This window comes from Pimephales promelas, chromosome 22 (assembly GCF_988280905.1).
Source record: "Pimephales promelas chromosome 22, fPimPro1.hap1.1, whole genome shotgun sequence".
In the NCBI taxonomy this organism is placed as follows: domain Eukaryota; kingdom Metazoa; phylum Chordata; class Actinopteri; order Cypriniformes; family Leuciscidae; genus Pimephales; species Pimephales promelas.
In genome coordinates, this window is record NC_142790.1 from 29056013 (window position 1) to 29078688 (window position 22676).

Below are 22676 nucleotides of genomic sequence, written 5' to 3' on the forward strand. Positions count from 1 at the left end.
ACAAACAAATCATTTTTCATGATTTTATTTTTTAACTGTATTGGTTAAAGATGTATTAATAATTACAGCATTGTTTAGTAATTGTTGCGCAATCATCAGACTTATTAATATTATCCTTTATTATTCAAGTAGTAATTATCATAGTTAAATTATTACTAACAATTCAGAACTATTAAGTGCATTAAAAAAAAAAAATCAAACACGAGGCGTTTACAAGGAAAAGCTACATAACTCGTGTTTCCAATGTGCCTTATTTTATAATCCGAATGCAATAGGCAAAGACAAAAGGCAAACTACACAGCCAGACATTAGACATAAATAAATCCAGACAGTGTCAACATTCAAATGAGCTCTGCGGTCGTACTCCGAGGTGAGGAACAGAGAAATATGGGACATTATCAGCCTATAAAGGAATATTTCAGGTTAAATACATACAACTTAAGCTATAAAAGCAAAAATATTAAAAATGTACAACACAGATTATTCAGTAAAAACGTTATTTAACTTGTGTATAGTTCGATAAATCATCTGAGACTAAAATTAGGTTAAAATAATAAAATCTGGGACAGCGAGCCCCACAAAGAGCTCAAGTTGTATCCCTGTAATATTCCTTTAACTACAAGTGACGTGTAACATACAATAATACGTGTCATGTCCAATCAGAGAGTGCACATAAAGCAATCCTCAGTGTCTCCAAACCCGATCAGTCCTTCAGCGATTCTTAGCAGCAACATGTTCAAGAATTTATGAGAACCAATTCCATCCGAAGTGAGAACACAAACCTAACTTAGTTACGAAGGGAAAACGAGCACTGTGATGTTCAGCCCTTGTCTCTGTGAAGTTAAATACGGTCTAATATTATCATAAAGTCACTGGATGCTACATGGGTCAGACGTACGCCCTTGACTCGTGGTTTATGCCATTGTGCGCTGAAAAGATGGAGCATTTGTGAACTCTTCTTTATGAAGGACGACTCCACCGATGGCTGTTAGGAATGACTACATGGTTTAGAGGTCGCGACTCGCCCCGGAGGAAAGGCTAGGTCTCTGGGTTGGGAGTAGCGAGAAGAGGAACGTTATCCCTCCTCCGTCGCACCAGCGGAGGACGCCGGTACTGCTCTCCGTCCACCAGCGTCTGCGGAAGGGGTTTGCGTTTGCTCTCCGGGAGAAGCAGGATTGAGAGAACCGCGAGCAGGGCCAGGGAAGAGTAGACCACATGGTGCAGAAAGTAGCCGTAGTGATTACGCAGATCCATGAGAGGAGAACTGAGGCGACCCACGCATCCCAGCGCCATGACGGCTCCCACTCCACTTCCTCTGCGGACACAACCGTGGAACGTCAAAATCATCACATTCACAGTTGCTATGAAATCTTTTGTCTAAATGGAAATGTCGCCCAACAAGTGGTCAACTTCGGTTGAAGAAAAGTAGAAGCACGTTTTGTTTCTGAGGGAACTTTTGCCATTGGCTTGCTCTAGTACTGATGCTGCCGTCATGCGCAATTGGAATTATATCGGAAATACGAGTTTCCTAGTCTGAAATTGGACGAGTCGTGTATATGCATCAGTTAATAAGATATCTCAGAGTGGCTAAATTGTATTTGTTTTGTTTTGTTTTGAATATGTATCAAATGTTTTTTTTTCTTTTACACGTGTATGTATTTGATAGAGCCAGACCGATATATCGGTAGACCGATATTATCGGCCGATATTAGGCATTTTCCAAACTATCAGTATCTGCAGTTATAATGGCCGATAAATTAATATTTCAAAAATAAAATAAAAACGGACGAAACACGCTTCAACCATGTCATGAGTGTTGGAGTTGTATAGTTTGTCCACCAGAGGGCGCTCTACACCGTCCCTGTTGGCAACACTCGTTGAGTTGGGCACGATACATACATTGCTTGAACATCCCCATCAGTTCTCTTAACTCAAATAAGCAGGACAAAATTTGTGACTATCATGTCCAGTTTAAAAAAATAATTAAATAAATAAATAAAATATCGGCCGATATATCGGATTTTAAAACCCAAATATATTTGTATCGGTATCGGCCTTAAATCCTTTATCGGTCGGGCTCTAGTATTTGACAGCAAAAACAGCATTTGACTGAAATTTCAGAAAGTAGATGTAGCCTATACAATAGTGCGGGTAATGTTTATATGGTTGTGAATGAACGCAACGCTATATTTGATTAAAAAAAAATGCATTGGATATTACTAAATATCTTCAATACATTTAGGCTTTAAAGGAGTAGTTCACTTTAAAAAAAAAACATTTGCTGATAATTTACTCACCCCCATGTCATCCAAGATGTCCATGTCTTTCTTTCTTCAGTCGAAAAGAAATTAAAAATTCCAGGATTTTCTCCATATAATGGACTTCAATGGGGTCCAAACGGTTCAAGGTCCAAATTTCAGAGTTTCAAACTGTTCAAAGAGCTTTAATTGATTCCAGACGATGAATAAGGGTCTTATCAAGCGAAACGATCACTCATTTAATAAATAAATAACAAAGTTTAAGTTTTATAAGCTCAAATGGTCGCCTTGCTCTCTTCTGTGATGCCCGTTCGTGACTCTCCTGTTCAAACTCGTTTATCAAAACGAACAAATCTTTTCCGAGTCAATTTGTTCATTTCGTTCGTTGAATGAACCAAATGACTCGGAAAAAGATTCGTTCATTTTGATAAACGAGTGTAAAACCTTAATTTCTTTTTTGACTGAAGAGATCTTGGATGACATGGGGGTGAGTAAATTATCAGCAAAAGTTTTTTTTTGTTTTTTTTAAAGTGAACTACTCCTTTAATAAGATTTCCCCAAGACATAGACAAATGATTCCTATTCATTCTGACAGTGACAACAAAGTACTTGAACTCTATAAACTCATAATAGTGAAGAAGGACATTTCAACAGCATGAGTTCATCATAATACTGAGCAGATCTCAATACAATTAAACATTAAAATATTGATAATAGCATTACAGACATATATTTATGCATTTGGCCAATGCTTTTTTTATGATTTTATTCATACATTTCCCATGACCTTGCTTTAAAACTAATAAGTGAACAACTGGTGCAAATCTTCCCTCAGTTTCCCTCAGGAGAGACACTCTTGGCGGGAAGCCAGAACAACACGGTACAGATGCATAAATTACATCCCTAACCGGCTCTCTGTTGCCCGAGTGCGAGCGTGCCATTTCATTGTCCACACATTACCTGCATTCTGCTGTTTCAGGAGCTCAAATAAGCGAGGTGTTCTCATGATGTGCTGGTAACCAGCCCTGCGGGACCGGCGTGTTTACCTGATGACGGTGGGCATGACTTCAGCGGTGAACAGAATGGAGAGGGAAGCGGCCGCCTGGGACGAGAACAGGCCCATGATGGAGAACACGGTCATGGCCGACTCGCTCAGATCTGCAGGGACATTCATCTAAACGTCAAACATTGAGACCCCAAATACCTCATTTTCAGATCATTCTGTGTGCAAATCTCACAAAACATATCCAGATCATATTTCACTCACAAAATATAGAAATATTGCATAAAGGACTGTTTTGCATTGTGATATTTTCAGAAATTACATAACAATAAAGCAGTTTCCACATTAAGAAAATGTGCCAGAACAGAATAACTAATTAGACTATTAAGAAACAAATATATATATATATAAAAGTATATATATATATATACATATAAATATATATACACATATATTATTTTTTAATTTATTATATATATATATATATATATATATAGTTTTTATTTATATATATATATATATATATTTTTATAAAAGTATATATATATATATATATATATATATATATTGTTTTTATTTAATTATATATATATATATATATACATATATTTTTATTCACAGTGTCCAGACAGGATGATTTTATTAATGCATACAGTAATGAATGAGATTTATTTATTTACAGTATTTGAAGTGATGAGATTTTGAGGGACAATGTGCTCAGTTTACATTTTTCTGTATAATAAAAAATAAATATTCTAAATAAAAAATTGAAATGAAATTTCACCCAAGAATACTAAGTAAGATCCTGTCGTTAGCATGTGTGTATGGTGTCAGGAAAGCGACCCGTGGACACTTACAGTCCATGAGTCCGAGCAGGATGAGGGAAGCCAGTCCGGTCAAGGTCATGGCTAAAAGAAGAATTCCTCGACGACCAAACCGGTCCACGGTTGGCCAGAGCAGCAGCCAGGCTCCGCCCCCGGCACACACAGACAGCAGGTACGTCCAATAGAAACTGGGGGTGATTCCTCTGACGTCACCTCTGAAGGAGCTGTAGCAGTGACTGATGCCATGAGAGATGAACCTGGACACAAAATAAGGCAGCAAAACTTTTCTCAACATTAATAACAGAATGATTTCTGAAGGAACATGTGACACTGAAGACTGGAGTAATGATGCTGAAATGAAAATTCACAAACTTTTGGTTTGGAAATTCACAAACAAAAGTGATTTTGGTAACACTTTACAATAAGGTTCATTAGTTAACATTAGTAAATGCATTAACTAACATAAACTAACGATGAGCAATGCATTAGTTACAGTGTTTATTAATCTTTGTTAACGTTAGTTAATACAAATACAGCTGTTCATTGTGTGTTCATGTTAGTTCACAGTCCATTAACTAATGTTAACTAATACAACCTTTGATTTTAATAACGTATTAGTAAATGTTGGAATTAATATTAACTAAGATTAATAAATGCTGAAGAAGTATTGGGAGGATCCGAATGGGAAAATGCCTGTGTGTGTGTGTGTGTGTGCAGTGATCACTTCGTCAAATGTGAGTTAATACATTATTTATGTGGCTTATAATTACATTATTCAGCTGTTTAAATACAGTGATGTAAATAAGTTTGGACACCCATGCTAAAGTTGCCTAAAAAGAGGAATAAATATTGGATATTGATCTTAATGCCTTAAATAATCATTAAAATTGCACTGTAATGTCACTCTTTACATTGTCGTGGTCTCGGCGCTGGCTCGGCAGAACTGCGGATCGTACACACAAGTCTTGTACAGGACCATATAGGCATCTAAAGATTTATAAGCCCTGAGTTTCTCTTTTTGATCGGTTTCTCCATAAGGTAGGTGTAGAAGTCAGGCCACTCAACCGAGGTAACGTACGTTAATCCTGTCAGATCGTCCATGCATTGAGTGAGCGTGTAGGCGGATACGGGTCGGCCAATCTGGTTCTGTCCGTTAAAAATAACTTTTAGAAATAACAATCGCGGTCCTGGACACTGAGTGACCTTACACATTAAGATAAAATCGGATTTTCTCCAGTCATTGTTAAAAAACAAGCTAACAATACTTGCTAACTAGCATTAGTGAAGCGGCCAGAGGGATCGTTCTGCCTCCACCTAAGCTCCGCCCACAAATAAACGTCACCATGTTTACCAACTGAAAAGGGGTCTATACACCTGTGGCAATGTGTCTGAAACACCTAAGGGTGTGCACCGATACGCTAAATGTTTGTTCTTTGCACTTTTGAAACATTAGGCAAGTCAAAACAGTAGGAATCACTTACGATGTGAACCCCAGCACACACAGGTTTTTCCAGATGTTTCTGCTGTGCAGCAGCTCTGGGAAGGACAGATGAGGACGTCCAGGAGAAGAGGACGACTCTGTGTCCATCTCTGCGTCACACACAATAACACACTCTCGTTACTGTATGCATTCTAGTACTACTGTACTATCCAGCAGAAACTGATGCACAAATGAACACGTCCCACCCGTGAAACTGTCGTCGTCTCTCTGCCGCTCGCTCCGTTCGCTGAAGGAATTCATGTCTCCCGTCCTCTCGGAAAGCAGAAGCCAGCGAGGCGATTCGGGGAACACTCCCGGGATCCTGAAGACACACAAACTGATCTTTAAAAAGAGTGATGACAGCATTTGCTCTACAAACGGCACAGGGACACTCATCGTCATTACTAACGAGCGCTAATGCGCTCACAGCTTTGATGCTTCACAGGGAATTTCAGATCAATATTTCTGAAGGCGCAGTCGCTTTGCATTTAGGCTGATGAAGTGTTGAAAAGCTTTACTTCCGGGTTCCCAGCAGCTCCAGTATGAGTGTGTCGATGCCGAGCCAGTTTAATAACTGTCACCGTCCCGGTACCGGGACGCCTAACTTTACTTCACTATATTTCTATTAAATCCTAATCTAATTATGATATCAAATTATATATCATTGGAAAGGTCTAAGACTTCTAAATAGATATTCTACCCCTGTTTTGTGTTAAAAAATTATGTAGGAAGAGTAATTGATGAATTTATGACAAGAAAAATCTGCATCATAACAGGAGTTTTGACCTTTGTCACAAAAAGTCGATGCATCCACTTTTAATCATTGAAACTTCTGTTTTTATGCTAAAAATTCATAATAAAACATATAATCTAGCATTTTTCAATAAAAAAAATATAAAGTATAATATTATCCTCTAAAAATGATAATATTTATATTTATTATCCTCTAAAATATTTTATCACCTTTTTTTATTATATTACATATTTTAGAAGTTATCATAAATTAGGTATCATTTGAAAGCTTATAAACTCAGAATTCATCCTGTGCAAACTGTTTTATAATTGAACGTTGCGTTACCATAGAAACGGTACTTATTTTATCAGGCTCCTCCCCTTTTTGGGCATCATTATATTTCATAATTTATGATCAAAACCTTTTCTAATCTTGACAAAACTGATATCGTCAGAAAGGTCTGAGTCTCAAGGTTCCACATTTTGTGACAGAATTGATATTTGGACAGAAATGTATTAATTTGTTAAGGCAGAATGTGTACAATTAAATTCAATGGAATTCAATGGCACCCGGTGGCTATTTTTGGTACTACGCCTAAATAAAATCTCATGGGAATTTCACTTCAAATTTGGAACATAACTTGATAAGATTTATGGCTTTGATTTTATAGAAATTTTAGAGTAAAAAATATTTTGTGAAATATATATTTTATATAAAATAAAAAATATATAGTACAGTATATTTGATTTACTGTAAATTTAAACTTCCATAACTTTTTCATACTTTCATTTTTTGAAGTGTTTTCACTTCAGCAATAATCTGCTGAGTGTTTTCTTTAAAACAAGACCAAACTTGAGTATATATTCCAAAGCATTCTTAAATTACAACCATTTCAGTTAGAATAGTGCATTTTAACCCCCATTCTCAAACAGCTAAGGGCTTAATAACACAAGAGATGTTCTCCACCTGCAGGACCTGTTTGTGTTTCAATACATGTCAAATACTGTATGTTTTTCATATTGCAGCTCACAGAACTTGTTTCAGGGATCGCAGATGACCCGAGTAAACTTCAGCTTTGGGTTTCTTTTAGTGAACATAAACAGATGAGAAATAAAACGTATGTGTAACGGTATAGCGGATCTGTGCAGCTCTTAAAGTGACAACAGCCTAATAAACCCGCTGACGTCTCTATAATAACATTACTCAAACAACAAGACTAAGGAAAATCACTCACTGCTTTTGACTGAATAACTTTGATAATGATTAATCTGTTAATTTATTCAGTGAAGACTATGCAGTGCTATTTTACTTTTTAAATCTTTAATTTTCACTGGTATCTGAAATGGTCAACGTCCATTGGTAGGTGTGGAAAAATACAGTGTTTATATATATATATATATGAAGAGTTCAGATGCAAAAGCCTCTAAATGCCATTTGAATTTTTCTTCTTTAATGATGATTTTTATCAAAGTTGTATATTTAAATTCAGTAATTTCACTTAAATAACAATTAATAGGTAATTATCATTGCCATTTAATTGAAATCACTGAACTTAAATATACAAGTTTGATAAAAATGATTATTCTAGAAGAAAATTTCAAATGGCATTTAGAGGCTTTTGCATCTGAACTCTTCATATACACAGTCCTTCTTTTTATTACTATCTTTAGGTCCTTTTTAAACCAGTGTTAAGGTTTTGTTGAAATTGCGAGAGTGACGTTGAAGTGTAAGTAAGAATAGGTATGAAACTATAAACAAATCATGTTTTGGCATCATTTCCTGGTAAAATGTTTTACGAATCATCTAGTGGTCTTAAATGACCTTATAATAGATCTCATGTTATGTCATCACAGTTATCATCTTTCTCATCAGTGCAAATCTAATAGTGACAAAGAATACAAACCAAAACCACATGATACAAGCTGAACTGTGTGATATCTGACCCTTGGCTAAAGCATTATTATTATAAAAGCCGATCAGGTTGTATTCCTCGTGGACTAACCCGTAGCTCAGGAACAACGCCAGCGGAGCCGCTCCGGTTCCCAACAGGCCCCTCCAGGAGCCACAGCCGAGGGCCACAGCCAGCAGCAGGAGCTCGCCCGCAAACGTGGTCAGACCGGCCATCATGGTGGCCAGCAGCCGCAGGGACGGGTCACAGAGCTCCAGACCTGCAACACAACGCTTTAAAGGTCACGACTAACAGAATGCATTCAAGCGTTTCGTATTCGGTTCTGTGTGGAAGCTTGTTTCCAACCACTGAATAAATAAAAAAATTATAATTGTGACTTTTTATCTTGTAATTTCGAGATATGAAGTCAGATTTGTGAGAAATAAAGTCGCAATTCTGAGAAATAAAGTCGCAATTGCGAGAAAAAAAAGACAGAATTGCAATTCTGACTTTATAACACACAATTGCAACTTTACATCAATCAATTCTGACTTTATATCTCGCAATTCTGACTTTATGTCGCAATTCTGACTTTATGTCGCAATTCTGACTTTATGTCGCAATTCTGACTTTATGTCGCAATTCTGACTTTATATCACGCAATTCTGACTTTATATCTCACAATTCTGACTTTATATCTTGCAATTCTGACTTTATATCTTGCAATTCTGACTTTATATCTCGCAATTCTGACTTTATATCTTGCAATTCTGACTTTATATCTCACAATTCTGACTTTATATCTTGCAATTCTGACTTTATATCTCACAATTCTGACTTTATATCTTGCAATTCTGAGAAATAAAAGTCAGAATTATTATTGTGATGGTGCCCTGGTGCTGTTTTTTCCGAAATTTTCCGAAGTTGTCTGAAGTTTTATTTTTTACTACATTGGAATTGTACAAAACTTGGTGTTGGCACTTGATATGTGAACACACACACACACAAAAAAAAAAAACATGGACATGATTTGAAAAGGTTAAATGGTCCTGAAAAAAATTCTCACTTTGTGTTGTTCGTGGTCAAAAATGAACGCATTGGAAATTCATTTCATCTAGTGGAAATGTTTGGTACTGCGCCCAAACGAAATCATTTCAGCCTCAAATTTGGAACACAACTTGTTCAGATTTATAGGTTTCATTTTCTCAGTTTTAGGGTAAAACATGCTTTGGAAAACATACATTTTACATCAAATATAAAAAAAAATGTATTTTAGGCATTTTTCATAATAATAAACACATTTTTTTTTCTCACATTTTTAACTTCATCTTCCAAAAAAAAAAACAAAGTTCAGTGTGTGCTCGAGGCTTTCAAGATTTTACAACAGTTTGAGTTAGAAATTTCATTTTCAGGTCAACATGTTCAAAAAGTAGTTAACAGGTAATGAATGGATTATAACTACTCCAAAAATATAATTCAGTACCATAAAATCCCATAAAAATTCAAAATATTAACTGCACTAAAATACATGACGTTAATTTCTTTGAAATCAAATTCAAACATTTTGGCCATTTTTGACCGCCACGTGTGTTTAGATATAGATATTTGTATTTTTTTTTTTTGCAGTGTAATCTCAGAGAGGACTCACGCGTGACGTAGAGCGTGAGGTAGACGCCAGCGCTCGCAGCAGCGAGACAGAACCGCATGGAGATGAAGACCGGCGGCGAGGGCGACACACACACCAGCACACCGAACACCACCGCCAGGGTCAGAGACACCAGCAGGGACTTATGCCGGCCCAGCCTGAGCACAAAACAGCACAAATCAACAACCAGCACAGAAATAACAGCAAAAACTAGGCGTGTAATGATACCTCATGTCACGATTCGATATTATTGCGGTATGATATGAAAGGTTAACTACGGTTGATTAAAATGCTAATTTTGATATTATATTGTGTGTGTAAATGAATATATTGGACTTGGTGCTGAAACTAAAACAACAGACAATACAGACCCCAGAATAACAATATTGAATATATTAATGAATATGCTTGATCTCTGTCACTGACTAGATATATTAATAATAATGTTGCCCACTTTTACTGGTAACATCAGATATTTTGCATTATCAGGAGGCATAAATATTCCCACATTGCATTATTATACATTAGGGGTGTAACAATATATGTATCGCAATACAAAAATGCAGCAATATGTATCGTGGATAGACCCCCCAAAATAAAAATTACTGTGTGAGGAAAAAATTCCACCAATCAAACTTATTGTTGCATTTTTGTATTTGCGCTATATTGTGACCCGCCTATCAAACCCTGAACAGACGGTTCCTCACCGGTCAGACGCGTGACCCACACCCAGACAGCCCGTGAGCGTTCCCAGAATGAAGCACACCTCCTCTACTGGAACCAGCCAGTACCGCAAACACACCAGATCCCACTGGAAACAACAGGAAGTCAGGCCAGAGCAGACAGGAAGTCAGTTGTAGCAGTAGCAGGGACATGCAAACAGTTTCCAAATTAAAAAGACTTCCTGTTTGTAAGGAAACGATAACACTGTGATCTCCAAATGTTTGCTTCTGCACTGAGGCGGAAAACGTCACCGGGCTTTACGTTCGATATTCAATTTCAATTCACGTTTCTTTCGTATTGCGCTTTTCACAACAATGGTCTAAATGAAGAACTAATGTTGAATTGTTTTTTGTAAATAATTTAATTTAATTTTAATATTATTTTATAGCGTTTTTTTTTTTTTTTTAATATGCATGTGTATGTATGTGTATATATATGTACGCGTATGTGTATGTATGTATTTATGTATATATATATATGTTTATATATGTATATTTTTCCCCATTTATTTATTTATCTTTTTTTTTTTTTTTTTCAATTGTTTATAAGGGTTACATGTGAGCATTGTCTGTTTTTGATGTTATTTTTTGCGTGTCTTGATGTTGGTAATTTGACGCACCTGATGTTGCTGATTGGGGTCCACCTGTGATGTTTAAAAACAATCTCTTTGTTTCACACTACACACTCACTGATGATGGCTTAGGCCGAAACGCGTCTGTGTGGACATGGTGAATGAATAAATCTTCATGAGATTTAACTAGAGAGTGCGGTTCTTTTTCTTTGCATTGATCACTGTTTTATAACTCGCACCCAAGAAACGTCTTGGTAGTTGAACGCGCCTAGTTTGAGCGCTTTTCACAACACACATCGTTTCAGAGCAGCTTTATGGAAAGCGCATGTGATCTGTTATCAGAGGTTATGCATTTTAGAAATGTACATAAATCACAGTTAGCTCAACAATTCAATGTTTCATGCATTTAAACAATGTACGAGGAGCTCATTGAAGTAATGAATACTTGTGATGATAATAATGTAAATATAACAAATGAATTCCCCAAATTCAGGAAGTAAACAGCTCAAGTCATGTGACCAAACCAGCTCCATGATGATGTCACCACCACATAAAATATGCTGAACAACGTGACCAAACCCGTTCTTCAGCACACATGACTCACACACACACACACACACACACACACTAAACACAAAAGTCTCTTTAAAATGAACTATCTTTAGATTGCTCCCGGTTTTGCATCCTTGATTAAATCAAAATCCACAAACTCGAAACACCTGACTGGGAGTAATCATGTTTATGAGTCTATATATAAACCAGCACCTGCTGTTTATCTGATTGAACACACACACACACACACACACACAGAGGAATCTGAAGAACGCATCCGTCAACCTTTCACTGGACATGAGTGTGACAGACATAAACACACACATCCCTGTTCATCTGTGAGAGTCACTGCGTGTTCAGATTATATGTGAATATGATTTCATTTTGTGAATTAAAAAGAGCAGTGTCAGAGAATGTCTAATTGAAGAGAATACGGCTTATTCACGGCAGCGCCATCTTTGATTTTTAATGAGAATGAAAGCGAGGCTGTGAGGGATAGTCATGCATCTCTTCAATGGGCTGTACTGTTATTTAATGTGTTTTCGGATTGTTCTGCTCATGAAACACTGGAAAAATATCTTTCTAAGAAATGTCAGTTGAGAAAAAACTCCCGACAATGTAAGCTGTGGAAAATTGTAAGTAATCTAGCCGCTTTATTCAACTTTTTACAGCGGATGCCATTGGAAACACGGTAAGTCTATCCCTCACAGCCTCACTTTCATACCTGTCATGGCGCTGCTCTGAATAAGGTCTATTGGCACTGGCTGGTACTTCCGGGTTGTGGACTGGCTGCAGTAACGCGTCTCTGTCCATGCGGGGGCGCTCGCGGTCGAGTGCAGAATGAATGGGAGTCAATGGGGTTTCACCCCCAGAAATCCACTTTTCTCAGGATGTAATTTTTTGTCAAGTAATTTGAAAGTTGCATTCAAAAGGGAGGGCTAAGAAAATACACTCAGCTGAAAACTGCATTTTTAAGTTCACTTATCTGTTCTAAAAATCCGTTCAAAACTGTGATGACGTCACACAATAGCAGAATGCTAGCGTGATCCAGCCAACAACGGCCTAACCTGTAAGAAATCAAAAGGACATAAGTACTTGTTCATTCGACTTTTGGCCTATAATCTATATTGAACTTGCGGAATCAACAATAAAATCTATGTTGATTTAACAACAAGCAGGAGAAAGAGACACATTTAGCCGTTTAGCCCCATAGACTCCCATTCATTCTGCACTCGCCCGTGATCACCTCCAGTGGAATTCTAATGGAACTGCAACCAAGATGATCCACAACGGGGTTAATAGGAAGTGCCAAGGCTCTCCGTTAGACGGGCTCTGGCAGCGTGAACGTTTTTCTGAACATCTTGATTCTGAACTAGTTGAGAGTGTGACCTCTGACCTCTGTGACGATGTTATTGGCCAGTCCTTCGGTGACGTTGTAGTCGTATCCGGCGTCACAGTCCCTCAGACCCGACGGCGTCCCGTTGACGAACACGAACTGCTTGCACTGAGCCAGACCTCCGTCTCCCTTCTCCGCGCGCATGGAGGCGTTGGCCGCCTGAGGAACGGGAGACGGTCCCGGGAGACGGCAGCGGAAGGGCGAGGACAGGGTCAGGAGCGGGTCACATGACAGGAGGAACGCCAGGAACAGGTTGGGAAGAATGGAGAGAGCGATGAGGAGCCGCTGCTTCCTCCGGCCCAGAGCCAGAATCATGACCTCTCCGGTGGGGGGGAGGGGGAGGGGCAGGGAGGAGGGGGGGGAGGACGGGAGCGAGGGAGGTGGGGGGGGGCACGGGGTCGGGGAGCCCAGCGGGGGGGAGGGTGATGTCATCGTTCAGATGGAGAGGCCGGCTTGTTACTGACGCGGTCGCAGGGTGAAGAGAGAGAGAGAGAGAGAGAGAGAGAAAGAGAGAGAGAGAGAAAGATAGACGTTTGTCTGTGTCTCTCACTCTCTCTCTTCCTCTGCTCGCCCCCTGAGAACGAACGATGAGAAATAACCTGCGGAAGAAAAGGGAACATGACATCATATGACTGATAGATAGATAGAGAGATAGAGAGATAGATAGAGATTGATAGATGATAGATAGATAGATAGATAGATAGATAGATAGATAGATAGATAGATAGAGATTGATTGATGATAGATGGATAGATAGATAGATAGATAGATAGATAGATAGATAGATAGATAGATAGATAGATAGATAGATAGATAGATAGATAGATAGATAGATAGATAGATAGATAGAGATTGATAGATGATAGATGGATACATAGATAGATAGATAGATAGATAGATAGATAGATAGATAGATAGATAGATAGATAGATAGATGATAGATGGATACATAGATAGATAGATAGATGGATAGATGGATAGATAGATAGATAGATAGATAGATAGATAGATAGATAGATAGATAGATAGATAGATAGATAGATAGATAGATCGAACAACAGATAGATAGATAGATAGATAGATAGATAGATAGATAGATAGATAGATAGATAGATAGATAGATAGATAGATAGATATCAAATTCAAATGAAAGTATGACTTGAAGGTGACATTAAAGAATAAAATAAAATACATCAGATGAAAGTTAAAGAAATAATAAAATTAAAGAATTACCAGATGAAAGAGGAAAAAAGGAGTGAAATGAAAGAACGAACAGAAGAATAAAATGAAAGAACTGGAGGAATGTGAGTGTTATGTAAGAGGAATTAGAGAGAAAAACTGCAACAGTGAAACCATAAAACATAAACCCGAATATGATCATGCACATGAGCAGAGCTTTTAAACGTCATTCATAAGTCCTGATATGAAAATGAGTTTATAAACCATAACAAATCCTCACCTGCGACTGCTGACGTCTCCAGATGAGACACAGATGCGACACTGATCACATCAGGTGATTTACAGGAGGACTCCAGCTCTCTCTCTCACACACACACACACACACACACACACACACACACTGATGATGATGATGTTCTGATGTGTTCTGGACCCGTTCGGCCCGTTCAGTCCGGCGTAATAAACGTCTCTCTCTCTCCACACACACAAACAAAAGCGCGTCGCTTCACTTCTGCTGATCTGACGCGTTCTGTCCGCCGCACGCGACGCCAAACAAACGCGTTAAATGGAGGTAAATAAAGCGTGAATTCCGCTGTCACGGAGATGATGACGGCCATGGACGGAAACAGATCCCGGCACCGAGACGCGCACAGGGCGGAAAAACCGGCCCGACTGGCGGCCAGTGTCGGGAAACATCGGGAACATTCGGGCAGCTTCGGAAACATTGAACTAGACGCAGTTGCAGGACAGCCGTACAACCGCCTGAGGGCGCCATTTCACCACACGGGAACACTGCTAAAAAAAAATTTAACTTGTTTTTTTAAAACGGTTACAAAACTGCATACGCAATACACACTTACTACATGCGTACTATTTAAAAGACAGTACACAATGGTGTGGTCACCACACTGCACAGTATGTGAATTGTCTGTATGCATGAAATGAAAGGATGACCTACTACATTAATCAAAGAAAACTGCATGGCAATTATATGAAATATTATTAAAAGTTCTTCATTAGTTTTAAATAAAACTTTAAATCTACATTTATGTTTTAGACGTGTCAAAATTTCTTCTTCTATATATGTATTTTTGTTGTTTTCCAGTACAAATATCTGAGCATTTTAATTGTTTTGTTTTGTTAAATTGATATATAAATGATTATATTTTAATTTAACATATATATTTTATAGTATAATTTAAATATATATATATATATATATATATATATATATATATATACACACACACACTTCAATACTGTTAAATATTCGTTTTTCCAACAAATATGATAGTACCATGATATTCTGTATAACATAATAATAGTTATATATTAATTTAATACAATTAAATACTATTGTTATAATTTAAAATAAAATATATTTTATTGTATTATATATAATATATAAAATGTAATAAATATTACATATACGTAATACGTTACTACCCAGCACTTATTAGTTCACTTTAATAATGGTATCACTTTATTTTTTTCAGTTCCATTCCCCATACATACACTGTACTTATTATAGTAATACTGTAGGCCTTTTAAGTTTTTCAGACAATTGTCATCATGATAATGCCATTACATTGTGTATAATATAATATATTATGACAAAAGTTATATATCAATTTAAAATAAAATATTATTATATTAAATTATGCAATGTCCAACATAGTTTCAAATCAAGTGAGTGTGTTCAGGTGTTGAGCGTGTCCTCTCGCACTGAGTTGAGTAACAGAGCCTCGATTGAAACACACTCTTTCCTAACACTGTGGCAGATTTCAGGTCTGGGACCGCAGATTGCTCCACAGCCATACGGAATCAAGTTACAACACACAAACATCAACAGTTGTGTGAATTAATAAAAGTCAGAGTGTTCTCCAGTGGACGTGGCTCTGGCAGTCTGTCCCTGTGTGTTATCAGCCTCAGTTCATCTGGTGTGTGAGCGAGTGCTATCAGTGGAAGCCACAGGAAGACCCGAACAGCCCTGTGTCCTGATGCTATCGTCAGCTCACTGTCCCACATGGTGTTGAAATCTCATCCGTCCCACTGAAGCTCGGCCTGAGCTCTCCCCGCTCAAACACCCGTGTCATCGCGTCCGTTTGAAGGGAGGAAAGATGACATTCTGCTATTGTGTTGTGCAATTTACAATCAATGCAGATTGACCAAAGAAACGGGCTAATCTGCAAAGTTGCTTGATTCAGTGTGTGAAAACTCAGCCAGATTCTGATGCATGTTATTTTTTTTTAAGTCTGTTTTAAAACTGCAGTTCCAGACAAAAGTTCCGGATTAGAATTCTAAAGTTCCGTTATTATTATATTCTTAAACAGTAAAATCACACGACTGAACATTAATGGAGAGTATATTATATGTCAGAAGAACTGTATAAAAATACATACAAAACACATGTGAACACTGTCATTCACTACAACAATGAATTAATTACAAATTATGGAAACAATTTATTTTACAGTGTCCATGTTACTGTAGTAAATTATGCATACCTAATCCTAACCCAATAGTAAGTACACTGTAACACAGACACCGTAAAATAATTTTTTTAGCAAAGTAATACAGAATTTGTTTGTAATGCGTTTTTCTTGCTTCAGATATTCATTTGTGTAAACGTTAAACACTTTACGGTAAGCTCTCGTTATTTAATGCATTCATAATGAGCAAAACATTTTATAGTTTTATTAGTTTGTTAATGTTAATTAATAAATAATAAAAAAACTGTTCATTGTTAGTTCATGTCAGCTCACATTCATTAAATAATATATACAATTTTTGATTTTAATAATGTTATAGTAAATACAGAACTAAAACGAATAAATGCTTTAGTTTACACAAACTAATGATGAAAAATACTTCTAATTTTGCTTATTGTGAGATGTAACCTCTAAGTTTTAAATTTAGTTGAGAAGCCATTCAGTACAAAACATTTTAAAAATAGAGGTTTTTTTGTAAAAACTTTAAAGATCGTGTCTATATACAAACTGACTTTCAAAAAATAAACCAACCACGAGAAACATTCACTGCAGAATCTCTCCGGGAGGAATACAAATTAAACAAGTTACAAGATTGAACTATTTATTTAAAATTAAAACAGAAAACACTTGAGTTTTTAGAGATTTGCTGTGATGTATAGCACAATCAACATCAGTTTATCATTTCAAAATGACAGGTATTCCTGCTTCAGATGTTTACAACTAGTTGAGATTTGACTAGTTCAGAGTAGATTATTTCCCATGTTCACTGAAACTATAAGAAAGTCTCGAATCGAATCTAAGATCAAGGTAACACTTTATTTTGATGGTGCCTTTTGAACATTCGGTTCACTATAAGTAACTATGCAACTACATGTCAACTTATTCTACTAACCCTAACCCAGTCTACTAATACTCTACTAACCCTAACCCAGTCTACTAATACTCTACTAACCCTAACCAAGTCTACTAATACTCTACTAACCCAATCTACTAATACTCTACTACTAACCCTAACCCAGTCTACTAATAGTCTACTAACCCTAACCCAGTCTACTAATAGTCTACTAACCCAGTCTACTAATAGTCTACTAACCCAATCTACTAATACTCTACTAACCCAATCTACTAATACTCTACTACTAACCCTAACCCAGTCTACTAATACACTACTAACCCTAACCCAGTCTACTAATACTCTACTAACCCAATCTACTAATACTCTACTACTAACCCTAACCCAGTCTACTAATAGTCTACTAACCCTAACCCAGTCTACTAATAGTCTACTAACCCAATCTACTAATACTCTACTACTAACCCTAACCCAGTCTACTAATACACTACTAACCCTAACCCAGTCTACTAATACTCTACTAACCCTACCACAGTCTACTAATACTCTACTAACCCTAACCCAGTCTACTAATACACTACTAACCCTACCACAGTCTACTAATACTCTACTAACCCTACCACAGTCTACTAATACTCTACTGACACTATACTAACCCTACTAGTCTACTAATACTCTACTAACCCAATCTACTAATACTCTACTAACCCTACCAGTCTACTAATACTCTACTGACACTATACTAACCCTACCAGTCTACTAAAACTCTACTAACCCTATACTAACCCAGTCTACTAATACTCTACTAACCTTAACCCAGTCTACTAATACTCTACTAACCCTAACCCAGTTTACTAATTCTCTACTGACACAATACTAACCCTTCCAGTCAACTAATACTCTACTAACCCTGTACTAACCCAGTCTACTAATACTCTACTAACCCTATAATGAGAGTTGTAGGTGCAATGTTACTTATAGTGAACAGGATGTGTTAAAGGTGCAGTGTGTAATATTTAGGAGGATCCGTTGACAGAAATGCAATATCATATTCATAACTATATTTTCAGTGGTGTATGAAGACCTTAGCTAATATGCCGTTATGTTTTTATCAGCTTAGAATGAGCCATTTCTCTCTACACACCGCGGGGTCCCCTTACATCCACGTTTCTACGGTGGCCCGGAACGGACAAACGCGTTTCGTCACTATGTTGTTTTTCATGCAAAGAAGCTATAGCTAAAGTCAGCGAATAAAACACTCACACAATAACATATCGCTTTACTGAATAATTAAGTAAACATAATTTCTTAATTATTCTTTGTAAAGAATCCTCATTGCTTAACTGGCTACTCTCTGCCGTCTCAGACGACGACAACAACTTTTGTTGGGTGCAATTCGCAATCTCACCACTAGATGCCGCTAAACATCACACAGTGAAGGGACCATGAAAATAAAGTGAAACCAAGATGAACAGAACCTGGAGTGTCTCAGCAGTTGTCGTCCTGCTCTTTGGCCTGTAGGTGGCGCTGTGACAGATAGTGTCTGAGCGAGTCCACCTCGTGTGACAGGCGCTGTATGTGCATCTGAAGCCTGTGGTTCTCGTCCTGAAGCTGCAGCGCCCTCTGCTGGGTCAGCTGGATACGACGGCGGGCTTTATCGCGACTCTTCCTCACGGCGATGTTGTTGCGCTCTCTGCGCAGGCGATACTCAACGCTGTCTTTACTCAAACCTCTCTTCTGTCCGGACTGGCGGAGAGCGGGTACTGGCGGCGGCAGAAGAAACTGGGAAAAATCCTTCCCAAAGATCAGCAGTTACCGAGAACGGAGAAGAAATAAAGGTCAGTGAAGGCGATTCACACAGAGATGATCACTCACTCCACAAAACAAACACAACTAGTTCAAACTGATTTTGATGTTAATATAAAGTGCTACGATTCCTTTCGTGAAATTCCCAGATCATAAACATTTCTCCCACTTCTTCCACAATCTCAATGGATATTTTCATTGAGCTCACGGTGCATTATGGGTTTGCGTTCCGAAAGAAGGATACAAGAGCTACATATCTATTCTACAAGTGTGCATTTCATGAAGACTTGTTTACATTTATTCATTTAGCAAATGCTTTTTCCAGTTTTATAAACAATTTTTTTTGCATTATTTTATCTTAATGTATCCTTGTTGTCCGAACCACAAACATCCAATGGAATCTAACATTAATATTTCCCTACAACAATTCTTTATTTATTAGTAATTGTCATTATTTCAGTGCCTCAAATAATTTCATGCAAACACACAAAAAAACAAGTTATTCCAGAAAATGTTTTAAATAAAATATTTTATAATTATAAAAAATGTATTTATTATATTTACTATTCTATCTAATTGAATAGTCACTAATATCAAGTAATTAGACTAAATACTTAGTTATAGAATTAGTAAATTCGTAACTCGTATTCTCAGACATAATTAATAACTTAATTAAGTGTTATTTTAATACCACTGAAAAACTAGTTTTATTCATATATTGAACTGGTTTTTATTTGCATAGTTATTTTAATTTTAAAGTTTTAGTAATTTTGTCATTTTTATTGGCATATGGGTTAGAAATTAAGTATAATCTAAAATTATAATTTGTTTAAATATATCTATATCGTTGTTATTAATTTTAGTACATCAAGTTAAACTAAATATATTAAAATTATTTAAAAAATATTATCTAACATTTGTTTCAACATTTATAACTATCATTTTAATCATTAATAACTTATTATTATTTTGAGCAACATTTTTTATGGTTTTACTTTGAGTTGTACTGTAGTTATTTTAGTACATCAAGTTAAACTAAATATATTAAAATTATTTAAAAAATATTACCTAACATTTAGAACTATCATTTTAATCATTAATAACCTAATGTGTTGTTATAACAAAAAAATATATTTATAAATAATATGAATAATTTACTCTGGTTTATTAATTGTTATTTTAATATAATTGAGAAACCATTACAGTTTCATTGTAAAATTAGTTGTGTATTTTCCATTAATATTTTTGTTAATTTTAGTAAATTGTTTTGTTTTTGTCATTTACAAAGTTATAAGTTATTATACGTATAATATCTAATTACACATGTGTTTTTTTAATACATATTTATAGTATAATAAATAATGTTATTTCAGTTGCAGTTACTTTAGTACATCAACTTAAACTAAATGAAAAAGGAAAAGCTGCAATGGCAACTACCTGGAATAAAATACGGTTTTGTAATATTTTATTTTATTTTATTTTTTTATGGTTTTACTTAGGTAGTTATTTCAGTACATCAAGTTAAACTAAATAAAAAATGGATTTAATAGTTTTAGATTTTAATGTTTTTAATGGTTTCAGTTAACTATGATAACCCAGCAAACAACCACACGTTTATAGAAATGCTGAGATGTAAACAAAACCAAAAGTGTATTGTTCATTCATCGGTTCGATCATGAGAGGCCCGATGGCAGACTCGCGCAGGTGTGTGTGTGTGTGTGTGTGTGTGTTGTCACCTGCGGAGCGCTGTGATTCTGCTGCGCGCTGCGTTCGCTGCTGCTGGTGTTCAGACAGGACGGGTACGCCAGGTAACCCAGACCCATCATCTGCTCCGCCGTCCGGGGAAAGCCCATGTTCTGGCCGTACTGACCCGAGTCCACCTGAGGCATGGGGTCCTGAGGGAGCGTCCCGTCGGGAGAGCCGGAGCACGGGTGATGGAGTGAGAACATGCAGATGGAGGACGGTGAGCTGTCGGAGACGGACATCTGTGGATGAAGAAGATTAGAGCTGTAGAAACATGAACACATGAGGTTATAAAGCTTAGTCTGCTGTGCTTACGCTGCTCAGTGCTGGTGAACGCTCTCCTCTCAAACGTTATGGGTCCTTCCACAAAATCCGTTATGATACAGGTACTTCAGCGCTCGTGACAACATCATTTCCTCTGTCACAACCATCTCTCTCTCCTCCTTCCCCTTCCAATTATTTTTATCTTGCATCATAGATTGACTTCTTTTTTCCCCTCTTCATTTTCCTTTCATTACACTTCCTTGTCTTCCAAACAACTGATATTCAAGAGAACCCAACATTTACATTTACCTGTGATGAATTAGAATAGAATTAGAATACAACTTTATTGTCCACCGGGGGGGAAAGTTTCCTTCGGCTCACCAAACATACAAGACAGATAAACATACAGACAACGTCTCAAACATAGTAAAGGAAATAAATGCATAAAGATACAATGTAAAATATCACGATGAAAATAAATATACTTAAATACAGTAAGATAACTCATTTGTTGTCGTCACTAGGTTTGGTTAAGGATACTAACGGCATTTGGGATACAAGATTTTTTAAAAGTACTTTTAGCCAGAGGCACATTTAGTAAATCATAATTATTATTTACTAAATCCTGGTTGGATTTGATTTCATTTGATTTAATTACTTAAAAAAACAAAAATTATTTCTGCAAAGTACTAGGTTTGATTAAAAAATGTAATTCATTTCAAATGATCTCTATTACTTATCTATTATTTCTTTCTAATCATTTTATATATATATATATATATATATATATATATATATATACACACACACACTACCGGTCAAATTTTTTTAGATTGGTAAGATTTTGTATGTTTTTAAAAGAAGTCTCTTCTGCTCACCAAGGCTGCAATTATTTGATAAAAAAATACAAAAAAAACAGTAATATTGTGAAATATTATTACAATTTAAAACAGCAGTTTTCTATGTGAATATATTGTGAAGTGTAATTTATTCCTGAGATGAAAGCTGAATTTTCAACATCATTACTGTTGCTGATTACACATTAGTTTTCAGTGTCACATGATCCTTCAGAAATCATTCTAATATGCTGATTTTATTATTAAAAAACATAAATTATTATTTTCAATGTTGAAAACAGTCGTGTACTATTTTCCCCCCAAAATTCTATGATGAATAGAAAGTTCAAAAGAACAGCATTTATTTAAAATATAATCTTTTTTTTAACATTATAAATGTCTTTACTGTAACTTTTGATCAATTTAACTC

At 36.4% G+C, this 22676-nt stretch overlaps 2 protein-coding genes across 3 annotated transcripts; both read right to left on the reverse strand.

Moving 5' to 3' along the window:
* Window positions 1-897: 897 nt before the first annotated feature.
* slc22a17 (solute carrier family 22 member 17) lies at window positions 898-14915 on the reverse strand. Its single transcript, XM_039656406.2, has 10 exons — window positions 14533-14915; window positions 13074-13672; window positions 10539-10642; window positions 9835-9989; window positions 8301-8466; window positions 5772-5887; window positions 5567-5675; window positions 4119-4342; window positions 3305-3416; window positions 898-1315 (listed from the first exon to the last, which is right to left on the reverse strand). The coding sequence occupies exons 2-10, from the start codon at window positions 13503-13505 to the stop codon at window positions 1039-1041; spliced, it is 1695 nt and encodes a 564-aa protein (XP_039512340.2). The 5' UTR covers window positions 13506-13672; window positions 14533-14915; the 3' UTR covers window positions 898-1038.
* A 2417-nt stretch (window positions 14916-17332) lies between these two features.
* cebp1 (CCAAT/enhancer binding protein (C/EBP) 1) lies at window positions 17333-21704 on the reverse strand. 2 transcript variants are annotated; one of them, XR_016149293.1, is made up of 4 exons: window positions 21462-21704; window positions 21140-21388; window positions 18311-19391; window positions 17333-18254 (listed from the first exon to the last, which is right to left on the reverse strand). XR_016149293.1 is itself a non-coding variant. In XM_039656422.2 (3 exons), the coding sequence occupies exons 2-3, from the start codon at window positions 21386-21388 to the stop codon at window positions 19086-19088; spliced, it is 555 nt and encodes a 184-aa protein (XP_039512356.1). In that variant the 5' UTR covers window positions 21462-21704; the 3' UTR covers window positions 17333-19085. The 2 variants fall into 2 exon arrangements, 1 of the variants encoding a protein (XP_039512356.1); XM_039656422.2 differs by having other exon boundaries at window positions 17333-19391.
* Window positions 21705-22676: the final 972 nt, after the last annotated feature.

Excerpts from the sequence above, each read along its gene's own strand:
- cebp1 (XM_039656422.2), bottom strand. The coding sequence starts at position 21,388 with ATGTCCGTCTCCGACAGCTCACCGTCCTCCATCTGCATGTTCTCACTC. Across the intron at positions 19,392-21,139 it reads AGAATCACAGCGCTCCGCAG|GATTTTTCCCAGTTTCTTCT; the intron begins GTGACAACACAC and ends ATCTTTGGGAAG.
- slc22a17 (XM_039656406.2), bottom strand. The coding sequence starts at position 13,505 with ATGACATCACCCTCCCCCCCGCTGGGCTCCCCGACCCCGTGCCCCCCC. Across the intron at positions 5,888-8,300 it reads GCGTTGTTCCTGAGCTACGG|GATCCCGGGAGTGTTCCCCG; the intron begins GTTAGTCCACGA and ends GTGTGTCTTCAG. Across the intron at positions 1,316-3,304 it reads GTCATGCCCACCGTCATCAG|AGGAAGTGGAGTGGGAGCCG; the intron begins GTAAACACGCCG and ends TTGTGTCCGCAG.